Here is a 27,566-nt window from a genome sequence, read left to right as displayed (position 1 = left end):
TTCCAAAGCTGCCCCCCCTTTAAGAAATGGGGAGTTTTATTGACAGTACCTCCTCCTGACTGTATTACGCACCAGAAGTGTGAAGGAAAGCCTCTTCGGTTACCGAGACGACAGGCAGCAACTCTGGACCTATGTGAAGGGTCTGAAGGTTGCTTCGACCGGTGTAGAACTCCCCTCACGGTGCACCTCCTCCCCTGTACTCTAGATGCAACAAGTGAGAATAAAGCAAGCCGGCTCCTCCCATGTTGACTATAGGCTCTCTGTGTCTTGCAAGGAATTTGTGTGATCATATTACAGGGTTATGTGTTCTGCTTACAAAGTTGTTCCTCAAAGGCTAGACTGTTCACAAACTTGAGGAAATAGTACAGCAATTTGTCGGAAAACGCAGGCTGAACAGGAGAGGATGCTAAATCTAATCACTTGTCATGTGATCAGGGGTCATGCTGTTCCAGCATCATGCTCTTTATTATTCAAACACTTACAATATGGGAGACTGGGGCTGGTTGTCAAATGGAGATGTTCTCACACGTAGGCTATCTGTAGGTTTTGAATTAAAAGTTAAATTGCATGATTGCTGGTTTTCTCTAGCAGTGGTTATATGTTGTTTTCAAGCACCGTGTTCAAATCGGTCTTTAATTAGCATGTTCCAATATTATATTTTTGTAATAACTCTTGGATAAACGAAGGGACCGAAATGAACAAATTGAGGTAAGATTAAACTGTACACTGTAAAGCTGTTGCCATACCAGGAAAAGTCAAGTTGTCTTAATTAAACATTACTTGAAATGTCAAGCTTTGGGCTCATAACTCAAATATCTAAGTTCCTTGAATTTATTTTTCATAAAAATCCGTAGACTTAAGATTTTAAGTGTGAATAACTCAAATGATTGAGTACAAAATTGAGGCTATGGAGAATACCCACAATGTCTTGCACTTGATTTATTTAATTATGTTTCCTTGGTTATGGGGAACTTGGGTGCATTTAAATAGTTGTTATTAAGAATTCATAGATGTTTTTAGCTCTTTTGTAGTATTAATTATGTGGTTTGTTGCAAATAGTTGTTTCTTGTGATGACACCGTCAGGCTAATCTGTGCCCCCTTTGGTCAAGTTGGACCCTGTTAAATCTATTTCAGCTCGCCTTGTCCATGTGCAACTGAAGTACAGGTATATATGTTTTTCTGTGGAGAAATATGTTTATTTAACGATTGACCTAGAAGTTATCATCTTCAATAATGAAGCCGTGTTACTTTAAGACATAAATTTGAGAATTATTATAGGGTTACTTCACCCAAAAATGAAAATTCTCTGATCATTTACTCACCCTCATGCCATCCCAGATGTGTGTGACTTTCTTTCTTCTGCAGAACACAAACACAGATTTTTAGAAGAATATCTCAGCTCTGTAGGTCCATACAATGCAAGTGAATGGTGACCAGATTTCAGAAGTTCCAAATATCACATAAATGCAGCATAAAAGTAATCCATACGACTCCAGTGGTTAAATCAATGTCTTCTGAAGCGATCCAACTTGTTTTAGGTGAGAATATGCCAAAATGTAAGTCCTTTTTCAATTTAAATATTGACAGCAGTCTATTTGGCAATCATGATTTCAAGCTCAATTACACTTCCTATAGCGCCATCTAGCACTCTGTGCATGTGTGTAATCTAGCTTGTGTAATCGAGCTTGAAATCATGATCGTGCCTAGAGACTGCAATGGCAAGATGTAGGCTACAGTGAAAAAGGAGTTATAGTTTGGTTTGTTCTCACCCACAATGGATTGGATCACTTCAGAAGACATTGATTAAAACACTGGAGTTGTTATGGATTACTTTTATGATGCTTTGTGATATTTGGACCTTCAGAGTTCTGGCCACCATTCACTTGCATTGAATGGACCTACAGAGCTGAACAACAGAATTTAAATTTTTGGCTGAACTATCCCTTTAAGTGAACTTACATTTTGGAGATGCCATCACTCAATTCAACTGAGGTAACGAGTTTACACAATAAACTGTATAAAGTCAACTATGGCGAGCAGGGCGGGACAGAGCGGCGTCTTGGCAGAGCGAGGCCAGGAAGATAAGTGGTGAATGAGTTCCACCTGTGTGCCACACCGGTCTTGCGTTCCATTGAGGGACGGTGGGAGTATTTAAGGAGAGGAGACAGTGGCAGACGGGGAGAGAGACGCATGGACCTGTGTGTGTACAACGTGACTGCGAGGAAGCAGTGTGTTTGGTTTTGTCTTTTAAGTTGTATAATAAATGTTTACGTGTTTGTCCAGCCGGTCCCAGCTTTCTCCTTCCAGTACATTCCTTGAACTTCGTTACACTTATTAGGATGTTCAGTGTATTATACAGGTGTCTTTTATTCCAGCGGTTGAATTGTGTTGTTCTCGGTTACACTTTACAATAAGGTTTTATTTGTTAACATTTGTAAATGTTTTTGGTACTGTCACAAACTAACAAAGAACAATGCTTTTTGCAGAATTTATTAATCTTGTTTAAACTTAATTGATACATTTCGTTCATAATGCATTAATGTCAACATACACAACTTTAAATGTTAAAAATGTACTAGTATATGCTTAAATTAAAATATGTTGTAAAAATTTTGTTAATTGTTAGTTCATGTTAACTAATGTAGTTAACTAATTTTAACGATACAATCTCATAGTAAAGTGTTACAGATTTCTCAAATTAATTACAAATTCTGTAGGCCAAAATATATATATAGCTACACTTGTAAAATGTGTGACAACTAGCCAGAGTTTCCCCTAACTTGTATAAGCATAATGGGATTCAAAATAATAATAAAGATAATAAAGCTGAATCAGTACATTCATTCAAGCAACAAACATGATAATTAAATCAAGAGGGAAAGACATAAAACTTTATCTGGACAGGGTGCACCGAGTTCAGTGATATGTCAAATGAATTTCTCAATCTACTGACACATTTAATTGCACACAATTCACAGAATGCATGTGACATTGGCCAGAGTCATAAAAGTGTGACATAGAGACAAGCAAATTATGTCATAATTGGGTTGAGTTGCAGCTCAACTTTAGAGGGCACATGGAAACATGTGAACAATCATCTTTAGCATAAATTGAAGAATTAATTTGGTTCTGATGGTAGTATCTTTTTACGATTTCCTCATCACCCGATTTTTGTACAGCTTGCCATCTGTCCATGTATAATGGTAGGTTTTATGCACAATTACAATAGATTTATTCATGTGGATTCAGTTATGAAATGAGGCCTCATATCACCCCTTTGCCCACATTCAGGGGCGGACTAAGACTAAAAAGTGGCCCTGGACATTCTGTCCCAGAGCAGCCCACCAAACCCGGCCCACATCACATAACACACCGGCTCTTTGATTAGATTTTCCGGCTCAGTTTAATATTTTTGTGTTGAAAAAAAAAAAGACATTTATATTGACTGCTAGTCATGCCAACGGGCCCCACCAGTGCAAAAAGTGTCAACTTTTAAACATATAAAACCACTGTAAATGTGATGAGTGGATTTTTTAGAGAAAGCACTAAAATAAGCACTTTATAGCTCAGACAAATAACATATCCGAGAACTTTTTCCCCAAAATACAGATGTTAGGTTAAAATGTACATGAACAAGGGAAAGTGTGTATTTTAGGCGCTGTGACAAGTCAGCATTTCTTCAAAGTTTTTAAAGTGCAAATTAACTATTGTCTTACTAAAATGAGGTTGTGGAAACAACAAGTATAATAATAATATATTATATATGTATATACTGTATAGCTATACAAGGTCATAAAATAATGTTTAAAATAGTTAGATGAAGAAAGTGTCACACAGCAGGACACTGATGACAATGCTTAAAATGTCATGTTAATTACTCAACTACACTGGCGGCCAAAAGTTTGGAATAATGTACAGATTTTGCTTTTTTGGAAGGAAATTGGTATTTTAATTCACCAAAGTGGCATTCAACTGATCACAATATATAGTCAGGGCATTAATAACGTGAAAAATTACTATTACAATTTGAAAAAAGTCATTTTTGATCAAACCTAGACAGGCCCCATTTCCAGCAGCCATCACTCCCAACACCTTATCCTTGAGTAATCATGCTAAATTGATATTTAGGTACTAGAAAATCACTTGACATTATATCAAACACAGTTGAAAGCTATTTGGTTTGTTAATTGAAGCTTAACATTGAAACAAGATTTCATACAAATGTGTCCACTACAGTCTTCAAAGACAAAGGACAACTGGCTCTAACAAGGACAGAAAGAGATGTGGAAGGCCAGATGTACAACTAAACAAGAGGATAAGTACATCAGAGTCTCTAGTTTGAGAAATAGACGCCTCACATGTCCTCAGCTGACAGCTTCATTGAATTCTACCCGCTCAACACCAGTTTCATGTACAACAGTAAAGAGAAGACTCAGGGGTGCAGGCCTTATGGGAAGAATTGCAAAGAAAAAGCCACTTTTGAAACAGAAAAACAAAAATAAAAGGTTAGAGTGGGCAAAGAAACACAGACATTGGACAACAGATAATTGGAAAAGAGTGTTATGGATCTTATCCCCATTGAGCTTTTGTGGGATCAGCTAGACTGTAAGGTGCGTGAGAAGTGCCCGACAAGACAGCCACATCTATGGCAAGTGATACAGGAAGTGTGGGGTGAAATGTCACCTGAGTATCTGGACAAACTGACAGCTAGAATGCCAAGGATCTGTAAAGCTGTCATTGCTGCACATGGAGGATTGTTTGATGGTAGCTCTTTGAAGTAGTTTAAGTTAAATTGTAATAGTCATTTTTCATGTTATTAATGTCCTGACTATACATTGTGATCAGTTGAATGCCATTTTGGTGAATAAAAGTACCAATTTCATTCCATAAGAGCAAAATCTGTACATTATTCAAACTTTTGGCTACCAATGTATGTGTAAATGTTTATTTAAAAAAATCAATGAAAACAAAGTTGGCCAGAATATGTACATATATAAATATAAACAAATATAATATAAGTAAAAAAAATAAAATAAAAAAATATATACATACCTCTTAAAGTGTAGAACTTTGCAGATATTTTGCAGATTAATTGCTCATATTTTCCCTCTATGTGAGTTTGTTGCATCTTTATATTTGCAGAATTTTAATTCCTTCCCCAGATTATTCTTGAGAAAAAGTGAAAAGCTCTATGCTTTGAAAAGCGCTGTTTCTGCTATCCTTTAAACAAAGCCTCAAAGACTCAAATAGCCACAAAGTAATCTTTTTATTTTCTAAATTTTTATCAGGTGTGAGCATTATTCAGCAAGCCACACTTCAACTCCCACTAATGCTTTGCAGTATGAATAAATTATGCAAATGACAATGTACTGCTCATAGCTTTACTGTTTGCATATTTTATACATGCTGCTGTTATTGTATTTGTTGTAACTTGCAGTAATTAGTCATTTTGTGATTATTCAGAGCTCTTATACTTTATATGTTGTCTTTGGTTGTCACCATTATTGTGATATGTAAAATAATGAGGTCGACGCGAGGAGTTTAATGTGTTCATAGTAAAATAGCACTAGAATGTGTAGGTATTTTCAAAGTAGAAATCATTTCAATTTTTTGAAATAAAAGCCATTCTATCGGCTTTACCTTCCAAAGTTTTTTGAATACTCACTCTGTAATGTGGTCCGCGCCCAGGGCGGCCGGCTATATCGCTTCTAGGACGGGCTGGTACTTGCGCAGCAATGGGCCAGCCCAATTTACCCAGCGGCCCACGGGGAAAACACCTGGTGCTCCTGATGCCAGTCTGCCCCGTCAACATTCATACGACCAACAATCACGATATTTCAGGACAATGATCTTCTTTTTTTCACTATTTTGGTCCCAATTAAAATTAAGTCACAATGAAAAAGGTTTAAAGGACATTCTTTAGAAAATAAATGTGTATTAATCAGGATGGCTTGAAACAAATGGATAAAAAGGTAAATAGTAGCACCGCCATCAAATAAAATGATTGAATGTATCAGTGTCTCAATTGTTATATATCTACTCGTGGAGACCATGATGACATTATCATATATCTTATCCTTTACACGGGCTTAGAGATAAGATTCCTGTCTCCTCTGAAATAAGCTTTAATATAAAAATGAAACTACATCTGAGAGAAGATTTTGAAATATTTACATAAAATTAAATGTACTTTAATAAGAAAAGCAGTTGTTTTGCTTTACTTGTCTGTATTTACAATTCTTATTGTTTATCTTAAATGTGATCTATAACCTGCAACTACCCTGCTGATATGTAAGAACCATTAAAAAGCACTCAGGGTGCCAATTACGATTAAAACAAGTGTGATGTGGTTCCTGGAACATGGACAGACTTGTTTTCTTTCTTTGAGAACAAGGCAAGGGAAGGCAAGTTTATTTATATAGCGCATTTCATACACAACGGTAATTCAAAGTGCTTTACATATAATTTTAAAGAAAATACAAGATACTGTACATAAAAAAACCAAAAACAATTAAGAACATGAAATAAGAATAAAAAGTAATAAAATACATGTGAAAAAATTAAAAAAGATTAAAATGAATAAGAAGAAAAAGAATATTAAAAGCAAAGCATTCTGGATCTGAATTAACTGATTTAATTTCCAATCTACTTAAAAATGATTTTTGCCGTCAGATAAGGCATAAGATTAATAAATGTAGGCTGTAGGCCAGAGTTTAGGACTGCAAAGGCAATGAATGTCGTGAAGTTTTTTAAAAATATATTTTTAACATTTAGACGTAGAGAAATTGCGTGGCTGAATTGCTTGATTTAGGCTAAAATACATCTTTAAAAAATAGAACAAGATTGTACACCCTTCACTACATACAGTATAAAGCTGATTGTATAGTAACATAAATTAGTCATAGATTAGGTGTAGATTAGACAATGTTGAACTTTGACTGTGGGAGTGACTCATGGACACTGTTTTCAAGTGAAGACATTTGTTGGTGATCTTCAGACAATGAACTTACAAGTCACAAAAGCTTGATTTGTTAATAGATAACTACTGTACATAATGAATAAAATGCAATTGTCACAAGGACTATGGCATAAAAAATAAGCTGCCTGCACCATTTTATTTGTAGTGAACATTGAGGGGAAAAAATGGTAATAAAGAAGGTACTGTATAGGGCTGCCCCTGACCAAAGGTTTTCCTAGTCGACTAGTAGTCGTTAGTTTCAGCCATTAGTCGACTAGTTGTCGCACATTTATGATATTATTTAATTACTTAAATATATATTTTTTGGGGGGCATCAGAAAATTCCAGGGCTGAGAAAGAATGTTATAAGTAACATTGCTAACACTGTTCTACATTACAGAGAAATACTAAACCATAATAATGAGCCTTTAAAACATACATTTTACGAGCGCACGCACAAAGCGAGCTGCAGCGACACCAGCAAAAGCGGTAATGATTCTGAATGTGTCGGAAAAACCTGCAAGGAGACTGTCTGAACATTTTGTTAATTTATAGAGAGAAATGCACATTAAGTTAAACATGCAGTAATCGAGGTGCTAATTTAGCTTCCCCACTCCCCACGAACACTTGGATAAGCCTATTAGTGCATATTTATCTAGGTTATCCAACGTTAGAGCGAGTGGCCATACTAAGTCGCTAACGTTAGGCTACTTGCATGTTTCAAATGATAAGCCATGTTTGAGGTCGATGAATGAGTTTGCATGTCACCTTCTTGGGGTCATACTTTACCTTCTCGAAATGATCTTCCACTTTGGATTTCCTGCCCAACATAATTAATTACCATTAAATGATCATGTCTGTCCGTTACTGACTCCGTGCCTTCGCCACTTCCTGTAGAGGTTTTTTTTTCTGCGACCAACCGACCAGTCAATACTTGGTCAACCAAGACTCTTCTCATCGACTAACATATGGTCGACTATTAGGGGCAGCCCTAGTACTGTACCACCAAAATGTCCTCACACTTGTCTTCTATATAATGATGAGTAAGGTTCCATATGAACAGCTCAGTTCACTCAAATGTTCTTTTGCAGAGAAAACAGGAATTTGTTTTCCTTATGAGATTGGGCTAGACTTTTGTTCTGCAATTGCATTTTAACTGCCTTTATTTTTAAAGTGTTACTCACACCCAAGTTCTGTCTTTGTTTAACATGTTGTGGGCAAAACTGTTCTTGGAACATAATATGAGTGGCCAGCAGGAGGAGGCCTTTATACACCAGTGTCATTAAGTGAATATAAACATACACATGACTTTTAAAAATACCATTATGTTGGTCCACAATAACAAACACACTTTTACATTTATATTCAGTAAAATTCAGTACACCAGGAAGGTAGTTATAATGAATCTGGGTCTCAGTGTGAATGCTACACATAACAGCAGCACTACAACACTACAGTAATAACATACAGCAGAAATCAAACAGAAAACTTGTGCAAATCCACCTTGACACTGGACCGTTGTCCATTATTTGATTCTCATTCAAGAATCATATCTGCTGAGATCCAGTGATTTTACAGTTTTTACAAACCCAGCTCTTAAGAAAGCTTTAAAATTCTGGCATCTCATTACCGTAACAGTATTTTTCCCCCTTATTCCAGTAAAATATATATATATATATATATATATATATATATATATATATATATATATATAAATTACTTAATATAGATTTTTTTATATTGCGGTGATGAGAATATCATAAAGAACATATCTTTTTTGCATTGTGAGCATGAGAATTGGGGGTAACACTTGCAGAACTGTCATACATTTTTTTTTTTTATTGTTTTTTATCTTAATGTCCCTCAAAATATGCTTATTTTCCTATTGGTTTCTTTTGATTTTGCATTAAATTAGGACCAGGACTTTTTCTTGATCAGTTTTATGAGAATCACCAAAGAGATTTTATAGTCTCAGTCACTGTTTACTTTCATTGTATGGAAAAAAGATGCAATGAAAGTGAATAGTGACTGAGACTTGTCAGTCCCTAACATTTTGTCTAACATCTTCTTTTGTGTTCCATGGAAGAAATGAAGTTATTTGTATTTGGAACAACATGAAAGTAAATGATGACAGAATCCTTTGATTAGTGTACAACATGGCACAATCTTGACCTAACATTTTTAATTCAATAGGTCTGGCACCTGATTACGTAAACAACCAATACAGGACCAAACTGATGTCCTAAAAACCTGTTGCAGAGAGAGTCTGTGTTGCAACAAAATACAAGGCAAATGTGGGCATGGAGAGATCTGTGAGGAGGTAGAGCTGGTGCTGGGTACTCTGGAGCCCATAACATTTACACTCATCGGTGACAAGGTACCATGTGACGTGAGTAAAGCCCTGAGAGAAATCCTCAAGTATGGGCTCAAGGTAGATGAGGAAGGTGAGACCGATGTCTCATCTGATGCAAAATATTGAGTCACGGCAAAAGTATAGAAGACGCGAAGAAGCTCCAAACGCCTGGCTAATGAGATGAGGAGTGTAGCCTCTGTAGGAGCACCACCACGAACATGTGGGCAGAAGGTGACTATGCGTCGGGATTCACGACTGATGTGTAGGAGAGCCTGGACGTCACAGCGAAGGCTCACAGATGGAGGCAGATTGGAGCGGTCAGCATGCTCCAGACAGCTCCGAAGAGTCTCCACCAAAGGAGACCAAAAACCACTGACAAGTTCATTCTCTGCCTTGTTCAAAGAGGGTTTACCCCAGGGAGCAGTTGGAAACAGAGCAAGCGAATGGCGACGGTGGGACTGCCTTGGGGCAGGAAGTCGCAACCGCCATTTTTCTGTGGCCTGTGCCACTCGGCCGTGCACGAGCAGGCAGCCGAATTCACTATCTGCTGCCTGGGTGAAGGAATAGAGCTTCCTGAAGCAGACCAGAGTGGAAGGGGAACAGGCAGTCGGTGCATTGTGTTAAATGTCCCATAAAGACCTGGTCGTCATTAACGCGCTCCAAGAGCATGTCAATGAGGTGATAGCAAGAGCACGACTCCCGTTTAAGCCCCTCCATGTTGCGTAAGTTTGCCAGCTCATCCTGTCCCAGGACCATGACCATGTAGTTCCACACATTCTCCAGCAGGTAGCGCAACTGCAGCTCACTGGTGGAAGAGCCTCTTCCACTTACCGCAATCAGCATTAGGCTCTCCTGAAAGACCCCCCCAAAGCACACAACTCCCACGCTCTGTCTCACAGCTCGATAACTGCACCCCATGTCCGGCACCAAATATATGGACACCGTTTAAAGAACCGGTGATGGAAAAGGGGAGCTGCTTGGAAGAACCTCGTGAGAATAGTGGGACCCCACTGGAGGCTGTGAGGAAAAGCAGCTGGAGGCTCTCAGCCTGAAGATATAGTGGCTGGAGTGGGCTCTAAAGATCTTATCAAACCTTTAAATGACAAAGTAGTGAACACAAAAGAACTTGATTATTCAACATAGCTTCAGCCTGATGAACGTTTAAGCTGCGTTCACACTGCCAGCGAATCTGTGATCTGTGTCGCTAGTGGGCGTTCCTACTGTTTGTCGCTGTAACGTTATTGGAGGACTGCACGTCTGGCAATAACATTTAAACATTTGATCACGGATGAGACCTAATACTGGTTAAATTAAGATATCATTACAGTTTGACAAGGAATCAGTTCTCTTGTCTCTAAAATTGTACATTCTGCAGTGTAGATTGTTTTATAAAATGTGCAGCAGTGTTCAGTGTATTAAATCATTAATAAGACAATCAATCTATCATAAATGAATGAATCAAACTCAGTCGGAATGCAGACCGTTTCTGACACGCTTTTCCACGCATCATTGTTTTATTATATCCATGCATGTGGTTACAGACAAATTATATAGAACAGTAAAAATCCCTCACGACACTGAAACTTCTCTGTCTTGCGTTCACTCGTCCCCAGTCTGCCAGGAGACAGATGATGTAAGCTCTGCTGTCTTCGCTCTCATTGGCAGTCGCTCGTGAATTTCGCTCATCATTTGCATAAAGTTTACATTTTCTCAACTTGTCTTGTCGCTCTCCACGGCGATCTCTGTCGCCAATGGCTGCGGTAGCTCGTGTTGCCGGAAGTCGCTGTGCTCTCAATGAAAATGAATAGGATCGTGTTGCTGTCTCGCGCGATGTCGCTGGCAGTGTGAATGCAGCTTTACTGACTTTGAACTGGTCTGCAGACTGACATAACAACACTGTACTAAATGGAAAAGCTGATCTCCATGTAAAAACTGCATGCAAACCTGCATCAACTTTAAAAAGTTAGGTTTTTATGGCAGAAAAGGCATGTATGATTCTTTAAGAGTCTAGTTCTGTAAACATTGAACTCACCTGCTAACCCAAGTTTAAATTGAAAGATCAAAGATTTCAAACAGCCACCAACTAGTTACCTCAAATAAATTTAACTAAAGACTTCCATATTCAAAATTAAGGTGCTAATGAGTTATGCCGAGTTTACACTACACGATTTTAGGCCCGATTTGCCGACAAAAGCCCGAAATCATAGGCAAATCAGAGCTCGCTCCTGTGAGGGACAAACGCAATGTATGAATTATCAAAGACGTGATCTGGGAGAAGTGCCAACGTGTCGCCGACGTCAGCAAGATATCTAGCATGTTAAATATCTGGACCTGTCTGAAACGTAATTTGGAGTCCAGGCAGAGTCGTCAGGGATTCGTCAATAGTGAAATGTTTTGTAATGCCTCCTACACACTACACGACTTTCAAAGACATCAGATTGTGGTATCGTTCATATTACACAACTGTCTGTCTTGTCATGGAAGTCGTAGGGTTTTCAAATTACACGAGGAATCGGCAACAGGGGTGAACACAATACAAAACATTTCATTATTGACGAATCCCCGACAACTCTGCCTGGACTCCAAATTACGTTTCACAACAGAGTACACGCAAGAAGTGATACGACAATTACACAAGATCACACGTGAGTAGGCGTTCTTGTGCTTGTCGGGGCGGGGTTTTGAAAATGGCAGACCGCAAAAAGCTTGCGATACACTTTGTTTGTGCACTGATTTACAGCGAAAAGTCAAAAAAGAAGAAAAGACTATGGAGGAGGGAATGGTTGAGGAGATGCAGGCAGCAAGGATTGTCTGTTCTGCAGAGAGACTTGGAGGTAAATAAGAAATGTTGCTATGAACGCAGGTAACTGCCTGTTGTTGTTGTTTTGTTTTTTGTTTTTTATTTATTGAAAAAAATTACATGAATGTTGCAGGTACATCAGGACTCCTCCCACTGAAACTTCCCGTGCCTCGTTTCTTGCTCTCTCATTGGCTGTAGGTCAACGCTGCTGTTGTATTCAGTCAAAACACATTTCACATTGCGCGATTTGGAATCGCAGACAGGTCAAGATATTTAACATGCTAGATATCTTGCTGACATCGGCGACGCGTCGGCGCTTCTCTCAGATCACGTCTTTGATAATTCATACATTGTGTTCGTCGCTCACGGAAGCGAGCTCTGATATGCTCAGGATGAGCCTGCAGGAAGGGTACCACATGAGGGAGGAGGATGTCTTCCCTGTAACGCACAGCACTGAGATTGCCTGCAGTGACAACAAGCTCAGTCCGATGATGCTGTGACACACCGCCCCAGACCATGACGGACCCTCCACCTCCAAATCGATCCCGCTCCAGAGTACAGGCCTTGGTGTAACGCTCATTCCTTAGATGATAAACGCGAGTCCGACCATCACCCCTGGTGAGACAAAATCGCAACTCGTCAGTGAAGAGCACTTTTTGCCAGTCCTCTCTGGTCCAGCGAAGGTGGGTTTGTGCCCATAGGCGACGTTGTTGCCAGTGATGTCTGGTAAGGACCTTCCTTACAACAGGCCTACAAGCCCTCAGTCCAGCCTCTCTCAGCCTATTGCAGACAGTCTGAGCACTGATGGAGGGATTGTGCATTCCTGGTGTAACTCAGGCAGTTGTTGTTGCCATCCTGTACCTGTCCCGCAGGTGTGATATTCAGATGTACCGATCCTGTGCAGGTGTTGTTACACATGGTCTGTGTAACTGTGACCTTAATTGCCTACCATCTGTAAGCTGTTAGTGTCTTAACGACTGTTTCACAGGTGCATGTTCATTAATTGTTTATGGTTCACTGAACAAGCATGGAAAACATTGTTTAAACCCTTTACAATAAAGATCTGTAAAGTTATTTGGATTTTTACAAAATTATCTTTAAAATACAGTGTCCTGAAAAAAGGCAGTTTCTTTTTTTGCTGAGTTTATATATATATAAATAATATATTATACATACACACACACCTTGAAAAAAAGAGAAAACAGTAGTTTGGACTAATCTTGTATTATTTCTTTAAAAACTAAGCAGTGAATTGTTTTTTTTTTTTTTTTTTTTTTTTTACATACAATATGAGTATTTTAAAAACTTTTGTCCACCAATTTTAAGTCAGATGGTGTAGCCAACAGGCCAAAAGCCATTGTGATGTCATGACAATAAAACAATAAAACAAAAAAAAGACCCCTTAGACCCCGTGACCTGGTAAAAAAAAAAAAAAAAAAGCAATTTTACAAATCAGATATTTTGACATTTTTATGAAAAGGCACATACTGTTCAGGTCACAAAGAGTAAAAATTAGAGAATTCCATGACTCAAAATCATTATAAAAAAAAAAAAAAAAAAGTAAAAAAAATGTACCTGGAAAAATTTTCCAAAATTCTTGAAATTAAAGAGTGTAGCATAAACATGTGGTCAAGGTGCAATTAAAGTATTTAAATATATTTTAGTTTATTGAAGTCATCAAATCTTTTTTTTTTTTTTAAATGCTATCAATGTTTTGAAACACAAAGATTGCATTTCTACGAACTTCACACGTGTTCAGATTTTTTATCTGTATCACACTGAACAAACTTATGTCAATAACCCTTATTCTCCATTAAAAAAAATTTTTTTTTTATTCAAACAGTCTCAGCACCTTTGCACATTCAAAAATTAGTTTCATATTTGACATTTTTTGATGTTGAGTTTATGTGGCATGGTATTATTAATTCATTCTGAGTTGTAGGATTTTTTCTGAATGTCCATCAGGAGCCAGTTTCCAATCACTTGGAGACTTATGTGTTCAGTCTGTCTTTTCAGTTTACTCAATGTCCATACAGTTGACACTCAGATAATGATATAGAAACATTTGGCATCATGACACATCTCCATCAGCTTATCCGTGTCTTAATTTTTTTTAATTTTTAATTAATTTTATTTATCACACATTATACATTTGCACATATAAAGTGAAATTTTTTTTTTTTTCACATATTTTTTTCAACTCAGCTGGGTTCAGAGTGCAGGGTCAGCCATGATGCAGCACCCGTGGAGCAGACTTTCAAACCAACAGTGGCAGTGCTGGGGCTTGAACCCCCAATCTTCTGATCAGTAACCCAGAGCCTTAACTGCTGAGCCACCACTACTCCCAAGCAACAGATTTTAACACAGTGTGTGTGATACCATGACCAGTAAATAAATTGCTCCATTTCACGTTTGACACAGTTGACATATTCCTTAACCACAGACATAAGTCAGCAAACCCCAGTCAAGTTTTCGACAGTACATTGTTTCTCTTCCCCAATTTCAGGCTAGTGTAAACACAATTCACAGAGGGTTCATTTCATCAACCCTACTGGATTGCACCCTTATGACCTTTTTTCAGTTTTTCATCCTAGAACAATTCTGGCATATTACTTTGACCAAGCTTTAAATGTTTATGCTTCAAAATCAATTTAATATTCTGTACACTCTCTTTCTCTGTAAATGCAAACAATATGCACCTCTGGGTTTAGGCAAATGGTGGTTAAATTACATAAATTCAGATTGTCATCTAAGCTAATTTACTCAAAAAAGAAAGGAAAAGGGTTCTTTCTTTTAAAACATTTTATTAAAGTCTCACTCTCTCGTTACTCCGTTATGCTATCATGACATATATGTTCTAAGACAAGAGTGGAATGGCTAAGCCTCCTTGTACTATGGTAAACATCACCACAATGACAAGAATACTGTACATGTGCCAGAGAACTAAGATTATTCTGTTAGAAGTTCAATATTCTGGAAAGAACAGGAAAATACACAGAGGCAACTATTAAAGACTATTAAATAGTTCACCCAAAAATTAAAATTCTCTCATTATTTACTCACCCTTATACCACCTCTAACTCGTATGACTTCTGCAAAACACATACGCAGATATTTTGAAGATATGCTGTGTTTTGTCCATACAATGCAAGTCAATGGGGTTCAACACTTTCAAGCTCCAAAAAGAACATAAAGGCAGCATAAACGCAATCGATAAGACTCAAGTGGTTTAATCCATGTCTTCTGAAGCTATACGATCAGTTTTAGGTAAGAAATGGAGCAAAATGTAACTCCTTTTTCACTATAAATATTTACATCAGCAGGCTCCTTGGCGCAATGATGATTTAAAGCTCGATTACACTTCCCCGCAGAGTGCGTGTACAGATTATCATTTTTGGGTGAATTATTCCTTTAAATTTAAAAGCAAAATAAGAAAAAGGAAAATAATATAAAGTGTGGCTGTGAGCCACATTTTATCAGCATAGAAATTACACTAGTAAGACATTTTAAATTCGAGATATGGATTGGATTTTGGGGGGGGGGGGGGTCGTGATGCATCACTTCTGCCCTCACATCAAATAATTTGAGCACAATTATTTTAGGAATGAATGAGAAGTCAGACATTACAAAATCACATCCCTCATTGCAACATGTCACGATTTTTACATGAAATCAAAATAAACCGACAATACGGAATAACATAATTGATCTGAATGGATTTTTATGGCTTTTTGATTTTCCTTCATTGAAAAGGCACCAGAGAGGAATGACAAGATTGTTGCAATTCACAGAAGATAAATCAATAAAATTAAGAAAAAGCATTTGAGAGAGACTCCTTGGCAAAGTTGGCCACGGTATGCAGAACTGGTCCTCCTTACATACCCATTCGAATGCTCTGAATGATCTGGAATATTGCTAGGGAGAGAAAAAAAAAAAAAAACACATCAGAGTGACAACATTCTAACCTTGGAAAAGTTGAGGAGGCAGAATATACTGAAGACCTGAACTTATAACAACATCAGCTCTTAAATGTTACTACATAATGGGCCATTTTTACCTCATTCAGGACATCATCACTATCTCTTCTGAATAGTGTATATACAGAGTATATATATATATATATATATACACACACACACACTCTCTATATATACACATATATATATAGTAATTGCTTAATTACCAAAAGTGTATAGGGTCATTTAAGACCCTAGGTATGTAATAGTATTGCTTCTTTCTTTTTGCGTCCAGGGATGTGTCCGAAGCTGAATAACATTCAGAAAGGCACGAATAATGACTTCAACGGATTCATCCGAATAATATTTTTAAAAAAATATTTGTTTGACTGATTATCCAAGAAGCACAAGGATAAAGCAACATTTTAAATAAACATATACAAAATTACAAAGAATTTATGAATCTGTGCTGCCATTATTTCTAAAGTGTAAACCTTATGAATGAAAATGCGCATGGTGTGATTTCAGATCAGATGGCCGTGGTCTCAACTCCGTTTGCGGTATAATAATAATAATAATAATAAGCTATTAAAGGCATATACAAGGCACATTTTATTAATAGGAACTATAAATGTAAGAGTAACACTTAATAATGCGCATTTCATTTAGTTTTGATGCACTTCCGGTATAAGCCCCGCGCACACCCGGTTCTATCCGAATACAGAGACAGATACAGATAATTTTGTCAGATGAACAGATACAAATACAGATAATGGCTTCGCTGCACACCCATATTCGCTTCCATAAATATTTTTATGATTTCATATTTATACAAGTTTATTAACACATGATCTCTCTTTCTTTGTTTATTACAAGACAAATGAATACTATATTGTAGGGCTTGTCACTATCGATTATTTTGGTAATCGAGTAATCTAACAATTATTCTGACGATTAATCGAGTAATCGTAAAAAATTTGAATAACTCAGATTGCATAACGTTGTCGAGGTGAAGTCACATTTGGCTAAAATGCATTCATTAGCCTATATTTTGATGCAATCTATGATTGAATAACAACAACAAAACAATTGTGCAAAAAATATCTAAAGACAACAGACACACAAAGCAGATCTATAATACAAAAATGTTCATAATTCAAGCTGACAGAGATTGGCAACTTCAGGTGTGCCCATCTTTTTTTTTTTTTTCCCCCAAATGCAAGACCTACTTTTTCTTTAACTAGTTCAACACAATCAAGACAGTTCAGTTTAGAACTCAAATATGAGAAAGCAGACCATGGAAATAAATATTTTATCTTTTCATAAACAACCAATCTTGTTTATTGAGGATGAATTCCATTCATGGTTAAACATGTTATGGAGATTTAAAAAAACATTTTATTTGTTTGTATTTAAAAAAATTTTTTACTATCATTTACTGTACCTACAACACGGAATACAATATTAACAGTATTCACGTCATTGAGAAATGCATGTTTCCACTCATTTCTCCAGTAAGCCAAAGTTTTATATTGTGTGTTCAGGGCTTTCACAGCTCATGTTGAGCTTCGACTGACAGCATACAGAGCTGCAGCTTTATTCAGTAAATAAAATTCTCTGGATTCCCACATTGAGTTTTATCTGTGATCATGGCCATAAACTATCAAATATTTAGTGGAAGTGGGGCATTGCGAACTATTACAAAAGGTATTCATCATGAAATCTAATTTACATGAGGAGGAAGATCGCATATACATTTAAATGGTAATTAATGTACAACCTCGTGGCACAAGGAAGTAACGTCCGACTTGAAACTGAGGCCATACAATCTCCATCTCGCTGGACGAGTTGAGATTACTCTGTGTTCAACCGAACACTCTAACGGATCCGAAGGAGACCGCCGAGCAATTCGCATCTTCATCCGTTTGTCTACAGAAGTGAAGAGATTAAAGATTTCTCTTCCATCTTCAATCAAGTCGACATTTCTGAGTTCTCCGCCAGCCCGCCGAGAAGCAGTCAGCCGTACGCCCGCCGACAGAGCGAGGAAACGGCCTCCCGTCATCACCCGAGCCTCGAGGAACCGGGTCAGAGTTAAAGGACAGATGAACACACATTCTGTCCTCATACGATTCAAGTAAGAGGTTTACGTCTGGGCAGAGATAGAATATTATAGCGTGTTATTCTTGTGTTTCAAGGTTTTTGCTTGTACAATTTACGGACCGCCATGTCCGCTCATTATTAATACTCAGGGTATTAATTATCACAAATTTGATTTGCTGTATTGTGGTCCAACCAAATTGGACTGTTGTGCAATTTCGCCATCGCGGGTGAGACAGGTAAACTGAGTTCATCCATTAAATAGTCAAAGTACGCGGGACTGTTTACGAGCCGTCTACTGCGTCTCTGAGCGATGAACTAACAGCTGCTTTCTCGATGCGAAATCGGCTTTAGGGCTGTCACTTCTCTCTCTCTTGTACTAACCACACACACGCACGCACACACGCACGCACACATGCACGCGACCCCTCACAAACATTCTGGCACACATTTTTGGCTTGTAGATAGCTTAAATGCTAAAGCCCAGCTTTGTCCCTAAGCTATCATACAAGCGGATACACGCGGTAACTGGTAGACGCCATTGACTGGTTTCTCTCCGCCCCCATTAGCGGTCATATTCCCTGACCGGAAGTCTCGCGTGACACGTCCGCCATTTTGTGTGCGTCCCTCCTTACACACACACACATCTTATGTGTTATAGGATTATTTTTATTTCCATATCTAATCATATCACTGTTTAGTTTGTAGTTGTAAATCGGAAGTTTATTGACTGCATTGTATTAATTATTAATCGATATTACTGCATAAATAAACTTTGTTTATATTTCAAAGAGAAGTGTTTTGGTTTGTTTTGCATACGCCTGTGTCGTGCTGACGGGATGTCAGTGCTCGGATTCAAACCTTCATTCATTGTTTTCTTAGGAAAATCGACATCCAAAGAATATCGATTTTCGGGAAAAAAAACAAATATTGAGACTGTTTTAATATTCGGTTATTAGTCCCTGATTTCAGGGTGGTGCCCCGTCAATGTTAATCCTTATTAATATACTATTGATTTTTGATAATTGATAATTATCTTTGATTGAATTTGAATGATCAATAAGCTAGTGTTAATTTTAATTAATGTTTCATCGATGTTAACAATTAACGATTATCTTTAATAATTGTTGATTTAAAGGATTTAAAAAAGCTAACATTGATTCTCATCAATGTTCTATTGATTTTAATAATTAATAATTATCTTTGATAATTATTAATTATTGCTAATAACCAAAACGTAAACGTAGCACACTACATTTACTGGAGTCCCATATGAGGTTTTAATGAGTTAGATTCAATTGATTAATTTAAATATTAATTAATAACTACAGAAATAATTATTAATTAATTTATTATTTATTTCTGATAGTAACACTGATCTAAACAACCAGTAAAGCCCGACACAAATGACATCCTATATCACGCTAATTTTCAGTGTAAAACTGGTGAATTATCAGTGTTCCATATTCGTGTATACACACATTATACGTGCTATTTCTTACTCCAGGTGGCGCTAATGTTTCGGTGACTGACTTGATTTACATTTGGCTATTTGAAGAAGCAACATGGAAGTAAACTATAGCAAGGGTAACACATGAACAGATCTGGCTATTGTCTTTTTGTTTACTACTGAAATTATTGAAGTTGTGCATCTATTTAGACTCAAAAAGTGCCTTCGAAAATATTTACGAGTAGCGTGTGTTATGTGTAGCTCAATATGTGTTTGACAGCTAGTTGCATGAATCCTTTTCTAGTTTTGTTGCATCATTTCTTTGATATATAGAAAATAAACCCCATGCATTTAAGGGTTTTAATCCTTGTATTCTGTTCGTTAAGGGTTTGCAAGCTGTGTGTCAGGGGTCAATTTTTACCCCCACACACTAAGAGAGTAACTGTTTTTTTTTTTTTTTTTTGTAAAATCTATTGTGATCTATTCATTCTGGTTTGACTATTTCTGTTCAATCAGATCAAAAGGTTGCTAAATCCAAGGCACAATAGTAAGGACAAGCGAACAGAGTGAGATGACCACAAAACATGAGCTAAAATGTCATCTGTTCAAAGCAAACCGATCCTCATAGGCAATGGGCAGAATCCTTGCCAAAGCTGGCAGTTTTCCAGACACCCGGCCACAACATGTGCCACATTATAACTTCATAAAGGCAATTATTTCAGTGACCATATGGTAAAACAAAAAATGGATGGAGCTGCTGGTATGACAGCATATACATTTTAAGATGTATTTACAGAGATCTGATATATTCGGTGATGCTTAATGGATCTATTAAACATCCTTATAAGGAGTAAGCACTTTGATGAACACTGTTTGTCATCTAAGCTGTCCACGTGTTAAACCCCGTGAAAATAAGTAGATAAAGCCATGCTATCAGTCCAAGTGTGCATTATTATCTTGGCCTTCACTGCAGTGCAAGGTTTCACAGAGCGCCCAAACAATGAAGTGGAGGTCAGCCTTGTCTACCTACCTTTATTTCAACATAAAGAATGGCTCTTGAGACAAGCTCGCTGGAAAACAACATCCTAACCAATGCCTGCGTTTCAATAAATGCGGTTTATGTATGTGTTCACTCACCTGAGCCGCAGACAACAAAGATGAAGAGTGCCAGGAGCCATGGTCCCACCGAAACTTTGTCGTCTACGTTGTTTCTCTGCAGACATTTACATGTGAACCGTTAGTTGCGCTGTTTGTAGTGCAGGAACTGACGATTAGTATCATTCCGTGACATTTCGCTATATAAGAGCACTCATTCTACTGCCAAACAAGATAATAATCTTCGATACATGTCACAGATGCTTAAATAAGATCTAGTAGTTAAATTCAGCATCTCATGTGGAGTTGTCATACCGTTGATTTGACGTTGCCTCTCTGGCTGATGTTTTTGCTGTGCTTCTCGTTGGCCATGCGAATCCTCTGTTTGGCGACCATCGCTGCAAATGCTGATGGGCTGAGACAGTGAGCTGGCGACGAAATGACCAAGACAATTTAGAGTGCGGATGAAGAGAAAACTACGTCGATTTTTGTCTACGTACCAGTGCTCTGTTTAGATCAGTGCTACGTAGACAAAATTTGGGTTCCGCCCACATCGGAAGACCGCAAATGGACTGATGCTTGGCAAAGTCGCTATCAGGGTAGGTCAGTCCATTTGGCGGCCAAATTTGAAACGCTCCTGGGAAGGCAGGGCAGCCATTTTCAATGCAAACAAGCGGCATAAAAGTACAGCTCCTATCATCTTGAATGGGGAAAGAACAAAATCACCAAAATGGTCGGTCAAGATTACGATCTAAGGACATATTGAAAATCAGCAGTAAAATCTGGCAACAACTGGATCATTAATTAAGCTGCTTTATATCAGATCACACTAAAAACGCAATTTTTCAAGCTTGTTCAGCTATGCGCATGCGCATTCTTAAAGCGACTGACAGGCGATGTCTGTATCTAAAAGCTCATTGGCTCTTAAACTTGTAAGGCGGGACTTTGTTTCCGTTCTAATTTCTCCCTTTCATTTTAATAGCAGTAGTCTGTCTCTGTTAAACTGTTTCTGCTGATGCAAAGTGTGTTGGTAAACCCAGCTTTTTAAAAAAACACTATGGTGTGCTACCACACCTGGAGTTGCCGGTTCGAATTCAGGGCGTGCTGAGTGACTCCAGCCAGGTCTCCTAAGCAACCAAATTGACCCCGTTGCTAGGGAGGGTAGAGTCACATGGGGTAACCTCCTCCTGGTCGCTATAATGTGATTCGTTCTCGGTGGGGTGCGTGGTGAGTTGTGCGAATGCCGCAGAGAATAGCGTGAAGCCTCCACATGCACTACGTCTGCACGGTAACGTGCTCAACAAGCCACGTGATAAGTTGCGTTGATTGACGGTCTCAGACGCGGAGGCAACTGAGATTTGTCCTCCGCCAAAAAAAAAACAAAACAACAACAACATCAACAAAAACGCAATGGATGGAAGGAAAAGAAGAAAAAAAATCAACAAAAATTACGTGTGAAGCTTGAGGAAATAAATAGGGAAAAAGATGAAAAAGTCAAAAATAATTTAATAAAGTGTCTTTTTTCATTTGTTTAATTAATTAATAATAATTTTTAAAGACTCTTTCAGGAGATCCATTTAGAAGATGTGGAATTTAGGCTGAGAATTTGCAACAACAAAAAAATGTGGAAATAATATGTGCTGTGATGAATATAAAAGTTGACAACATACTCTGTCATCTTGTTCTCATTTGTATAGGAACATATAATATCTTTCATGGACAAATTATAATCAATCTACAAAATGTAGGTGTGAGGCTGGTGGTGACTTAGGAAGAGTCATGTATATTCATGAGGAAAGCGATACCTGATTGGACAATTCAGTAATATTAATAGGTAAAGCGCTACCTGATTGGTCGGAGGAACTATAGCCGTGTCCTAAACCTATCTCTAACCAATCAGGTAGCGCTTTACTTATTAATATTACTAACTCGTCCAATCAGGTAGCGCTTTACTCATTAATATTACTGACTCGTCCAATCAGATAGCGCTTTACTCATTAATATTACTGACTCGTCCAATCAGGTAGCGCTTTACTCATTAATATTACTGACTCGTCCAATCAGGTAGCGCTTTCAAGACTCTATTTTGCATGACTCGTTTCGAAATCTTGACCTTACGTCATGTAGTCGAGAAACCAATCACAGCGTGTCCTCCAGAAATACCCGTATGAAGTCCACTTCCTGCTTTATGTATTCAGTTCAGTGTCGGATCTTCGCGGTAGAAGATGCGTTGGCTGCCGTTCTCGGTTTTAATATTATGGGCCTGTTCGCTTTACAGCGCCTCTGCGGATAACAGTGGCGTCAAGAAAATGAAGATGCAGTTCGCCACGGGGCCACTTCTCAAATTCCAGATTTGGTGAGTGAAAATGTGCACGGTTTTTGTCGGTCTGTTCCCGGAATAGGCCGATCAGTATAATGAGATTGTGTTAACAGCAGCACCACGAGGCTTGACATTGACAGTCACACGGCATAGACATTCACCACGCGTATAATAAGCAGGAAACGTTTTTCTTGACGTGTCAGGGTTGTTGCAAGGAGAAAATGTGATGAAGCGAGGCAAAGCGTGAAACTTCAGGCACACACAAGTGTCTCAAATGGCTGTCTAGCCTTGCACGTAATGTTATAATCGGTCAGTAATCCGGCGTTAAATGGACAGCACTCATTTGAGGATTAGCCCATTAGTCTTATCTGTCAATATATGTGCTTGCACTTAGTCAGCACATTTAATAATGCAGGTGTTTATGGATCCATAAGGCCAATTTGATGAGGCTGCCATAACCCTTAGAATCCAATGGCTGGACATTTATCATTATCTGAAATGCAAAGCTTGTTTCTCAAGCAGTGCTTTATGTAGTTGCTGCAGGAAAGCTATTAATATTATTTTATGTTACCCAGTTGTAGTGAACCAAAAGCTCAGAGGTGTGTGTGTCTGTGTCTTATTTGTTTTCTGCAGTGTCTCCTGAGGGTACAAGCGGGTGTTTGAGGAGTACACACAGGTTTTGTACCAGCGGTACCCAGACATCCGCATAGAAGGAGAGAACTACCTTCCTCTGCCTATCTACAGGTAATGCATGAAAAACCACTGCCCCTAAACCCAAACACTGTTGTTGCATACACAACATTAGTCACACATTTCCATGCCTCATATTCTCCTAGCCAGGAAACGGTAATATTTCTCCTGACGTTAATACGTTTATTTTTTTTTCTTCCTTCCAGGCACATTGCTTCCTTTCTGTCTGTTTTCAAGCTGTTGTTGATCGGGGTGATCATTGTTGGCAAGGATCCATTTGCTCTATTTGGCGTGCAGGCTCCAGGCCTCTGGGTTTGGAGTCAGGAGAATAAGGCAAGACCGTAGAGTATTTCTGTTGGTTAGGGATGGGAATCGTGAGGAATTTAACCATTCCAATTTAGTACATTTAGTGCTTTTGAGGAAGAAATATTTGGAAATAAGAAATGCAATTTACAGCCCTCTGCAGCCTGTACCTTGCAAATGGTATGTTTACACTTTTTACATCAAATTATTTTTTTTTATCAAACATCACTAATTACAACAAAACTACACACTGTCATATCAACAACCATCCAGTAATTGCTCTCATTTAAATCTCAAGAGCCTTAAGTACACATGATAACAATTCTTGGTTCATTCCGAGTCGGAAATGACTAAATGAATGCCTTGCGGTTCAGAAAAGCTTTTGACTAAAAGAAACGTATGATAAGAGTCAATAGTTAGGTAGGAAGCTTCATATGTTTCACGCTTTACATTCAAAAGAACCAGCTTGTGAGAGTCATTCGTTTGGTAATCAGACTATACTGGTCATGCTATTTGTTTTGCGCTGTAATTTCAGAAGAACCGGCTCATAAAGCCCTAGGTATACGTCCATTTTGGCACAAATGGTCAGCGTCTGTGTACAGCAAAATGTGAGCCTGTCAAAGTATATTCCATTTGACTGTGCGCAAATACACAGGTGGTTGGCGCGTGCGTGCTACGACTGCTATGAATCACCAGACTCTCAGGAGTTTAGATGTCTTAAAGATGTCCTTACATTCCTTCAGACTCGAGTTACACAAATGCAGGTATCTCCTGACCTCCACATACACGCGCTCTTGACTTGCACATCCACTGTTGTAGTTTTTATCTTCATCTCCTGATGTTTAGTTGCGATTAAATCTTTTAGCGCATCTTCGTGACAGCAACGGCTCAAATGTGAGTGTTGCCACCTTGTGGACACACTAATTATTGCAAATAATTCCAGGCACATTCTGTGTGTTCAAAGAAGCACGGTTAGAAAAATCGGGCTGTACGCGTTCAGTGCATGAGCACTCTGTTGATGACGAGATTTGTGTCACACATCCTGTATGTCTGACCGAAGTATACTTTGGGCTTGAGAGTCATTTGTTCGAGACTACACTGGTCGCACTTTGTTTCGCACTGTATGTTCAAAAGGACTGGCTCACAAGAATCATTTGTTGGGGAATCAGACTATACTAGTTGTGCTGTAGGTTTCTAGCTGTAGATTCAAAAGAACGGCTTACAAGAGTAATTCCTTCAGGAATCAGACTACACACTGGTAGCATGTATGTTTTGTGCTGCTGAGTAGCAGTGTTGCAGATAGCAGTGTAGGAAACATTGTAAGAATATTTTAGTATGACGTTCCATCCACATTGGTGGAAGAAAGCACACTCGAACTGTTACCGGAACAAACATCATGAAAATCATTCGGTTACGGTATTTATTTTAAAAATGGAATCAGTTTTAAAAAAGAACCGTTTCTTTGTTCCCAACCCTACTGTTGAGACATTACTTGTTCAGATCAGTCCTTGGCTTATGAGCTATATGAATAGTAATTCTCCATGATGAGTAACATTTGCAGTAGGTGTAGCACAAAGCACAGAGGTCTGAACGCACAAGTTTCCCCGGCAGACCTCATTAGGACCGTCTTTAACTTTGAATCCTGAGGTGTGAGGAGAGAATGTGATACACTGGAGACAAAGAACAATCTCTGCTATGTTTTCACCTGTTAATGTGGTTAATATACTGTATACTTGATGCTTTCAACAGAGGGGGAAATGTTAGCTTTTCTTGTTACTATGCAAATTTACCATACTTTGCTCTTGCCTATATCACATTTGCAAATGAGCATGTTTAGCATGCCACATGCAAGCTAGGTACAAAGTAATCTCTTAAATATGTATACCTGAACACAGAGCAAGATTTGAGCTGTGTTAACCATGGATAATGCTTATTTCATATGAAACTCTCGTTTGTTTGGTTAGATATACGCCTGCATGATGGTGTTCTTCTTCAGCAATATGATTGAAAACCATTGTATGTCTACTGGTGCTTTTGAAATCATGCTCAATGGTAAGAGACGGTCCATATTTTTCATCAAAATATTTAATTCATGATTTGAAGTTAGGATGATTACATTTGTAATTAAATTATTTTAATTTGTAATAGGATTTGCTTGTATGACACTATCGGTTAGGTTTAGGTGTAAGGTTTAGGGTTAGGAAGGTCGATATTGTTGATTTAAAACTTGGAGCATTAACCTGAACCTCATCTGTTTGGGAGAATATTTAACACGCTTTAAGCACAGTGGACATTCTGCGATACATTTAATAGACCATGTAATGTCATTTTATAGAGATGTCACAACTGTCACGTAATTGTCATGAGATCAGGCTGCTTTCTTCAGTGGAACACAAGGTAGTTCGAAAAGATAGTTCAAAAGTTAGCTTTCATTGCATTAAAGTGAATGGTGACTGAAGCTTACATCCTTTTTCCTTTTTTTTTAGTATTATTTTTTGGTAAATCTCTAGCTTTGGACTATTCTATTTTTTTATTTTTATTTTTATTTTATTTTTTTTTAGCTTTAATAATACATGCTATCAGTAACACTATTATTATTATTATTGCTTAGATGTTCCAGTTTGGTCCAAGTTGGAGTCAGGCCAACTGCCTTCCATGCAGCAACTAGTCCAAATTCTGGAGAATGAGATGAAGATGAACGTGCACATGGACATGGACACAATTCAACATCATCGCTCATAACCTTGCCTCTGGTCCACAGCATGGTGCCTTGGACCCCTCCACGTATGTGTGACCATCATGATGCTACCAGAATTTAAATTCCATTCTGTTATTTAAAATGTACACTTGTTTGCTATGAGGGTTTTTCCCATTAACAATACCCCCCCCCCCCCCACCCACTCTAGACTCCTTAATTCTGTTTGCTCATTGTCATTTTCATCTTTTCTCGTTGTTGTAGTTTTGAGGTGGAGCTCTTCTACGGCTGTGAAGTGACATTTATGAAGGCTTGCGCTGAAAGTAGAGACACTGCTAGCGCACGCCCGATGTTCCGCTCACTCCTCACTATGCCCCTTGGAGATGCACCACCTACAGATGCTGGTGTGGGATCCATAGCAACAACGGTGGCCATATAAATATGACTGCAGCCCATCTCTTGTGCAATAATCATTTGGTTCAGTACATATGTTCACAAGGAGTTCAGTTAGCTATATCAACACAGAATTTTTATGGCATTTCTTCCCCTTTCACTTGATCCTACTGTATGGCTAAAACTTGGTCTTTATATTTTATTTAATATGTAGTTATGAGCAGGTCCTAACTTATACATCCCAACCATAATTTAACATCGAAGCAATGTTAATTATATTTCTGATCCCTGATTTTTATATTGCTTTGTAAGATGTTTACTAAAAAGGAAAATAAAATGGAGTCTAACAAATTTTGATGTTCTTTATTTAAATATTAAAGTTGGAAATGCAATGAGAATGGTACTTTACAATCATTCAGAAATCAGCTAGCTTCTAAAACAGCGTTTAGTCAGAA

At 38.1% G+C, this 27,566-nt stretch overlaps 2 protein-coding genes and 2 pseudogenes across 3 annotated transcripts in view; 1 reads left to right on the top strand and 3 right to left on the bottom strand.

Annotated features, from left to right (window-relative positions):
- Window positions 1-198, bottom strand: part of LOC127441496 (alanine aminotransferase 2-like) — a 21,409-nt gene extending 21,211 nt beyond the window's left edge. Inside the window, exon 1 of one of the 2 annotated variants that reach the window (XM_051699006.1) lies at window positions 73-198. The gene's annotated coding sequence lies outside the window, so the exon portion shown is untranslated. The other variant, XM_051699007.1, reaches the window with a different exon arrangement.
- Window positions 199-9,201: 9,003 nt separating this feature from the next.
- LOC127441139 (protein fuzzy homolog) lies at window positions 9,202-11,262 on the bottom strand (annotated as a pseudogene).
- Window positions 11,263-13,423: 2,161 nt separating this feature from the next.
- Window positions 13,424-21,256, bottom strand: LOC127440352 (stress-associated endoplasmic reticulum protein 1-like). Its single transcript, XM_051696891.1, has 3 exons — window positions 21,026-21,256; window positions 20,753-20,828; window positions 13,424-16,027 (listed from the first exon to the last, which is right to left on the bottom strand). Exons 1-3 carry the CDS (start codon window positions 21,104-21,106, stop codon window positions 15,987-15,989), a joined length of 198 nt encoding a protein of 65 aa, XP_051552851.1. The 5' UTR covers window positions 21,107-21,256; the 3' UTR covers window positions 13,424-15,986.
- Window positions 21,257-22,890: 1,634 nt separating this feature from the next.
- LOC127440350 (thioredoxin reductase-like selenoprotein T1a) lies at window positions 22,891-27,462 on the top strand (annotated as a pseudogene).
- The last annotated feature ends 104 nt before the right edge of the window (window positions 27,463-27,566 follow it).

Source organism: Myxocyprinus asiaticus, chromosome 5 (genome assembly GCF_019703515.2).
Source record: "Myxocyprinus asiaticus isolate MX2 ecotype Aquarium Trade chromosome 5, UBuf_Myxa_2, whole genome shotgun sequence".
Taxonomy (NCBI): Eukaryota; Metazoa; Chordata; class Actinopteri; order Cypriniformes; family Catostomidae; genus Myxocyprinus; species Myxocyprinus asiaticus.
Note: the sequence above shows the minus strand (reverse complement) of the source record. Positions and strands in the feature narration are given on the sequence as shown.

What these genes read in the sequence shown, in the direction of transcription:
- LOC127440352 (XM_051696891.1), bottom strand. Translation starts at nt 21,106, where the DNA reads ATGGTCGCCAAACAGAGGATTCGCATGGCCAACGAGAAGCACAGCAAA. An exon ending in GAGGCAACGTCAAATCAACG is followed by an intron (nt 20,829 to 21,025) that starts GTATGACAACTC and finishes AAATGTCTGCAG; the next exon opens with AGAAACAACGTAGACGACAA. An exon ending in CTTTGTTGTCTGCGGCTCAG is followed by an intron (nt 16,028 to 20,752) that starts GTGAGTGAACAC and finishes TTCTCTCCCTAG; the next exon opens with CAATATTCCAGATCATTCAG.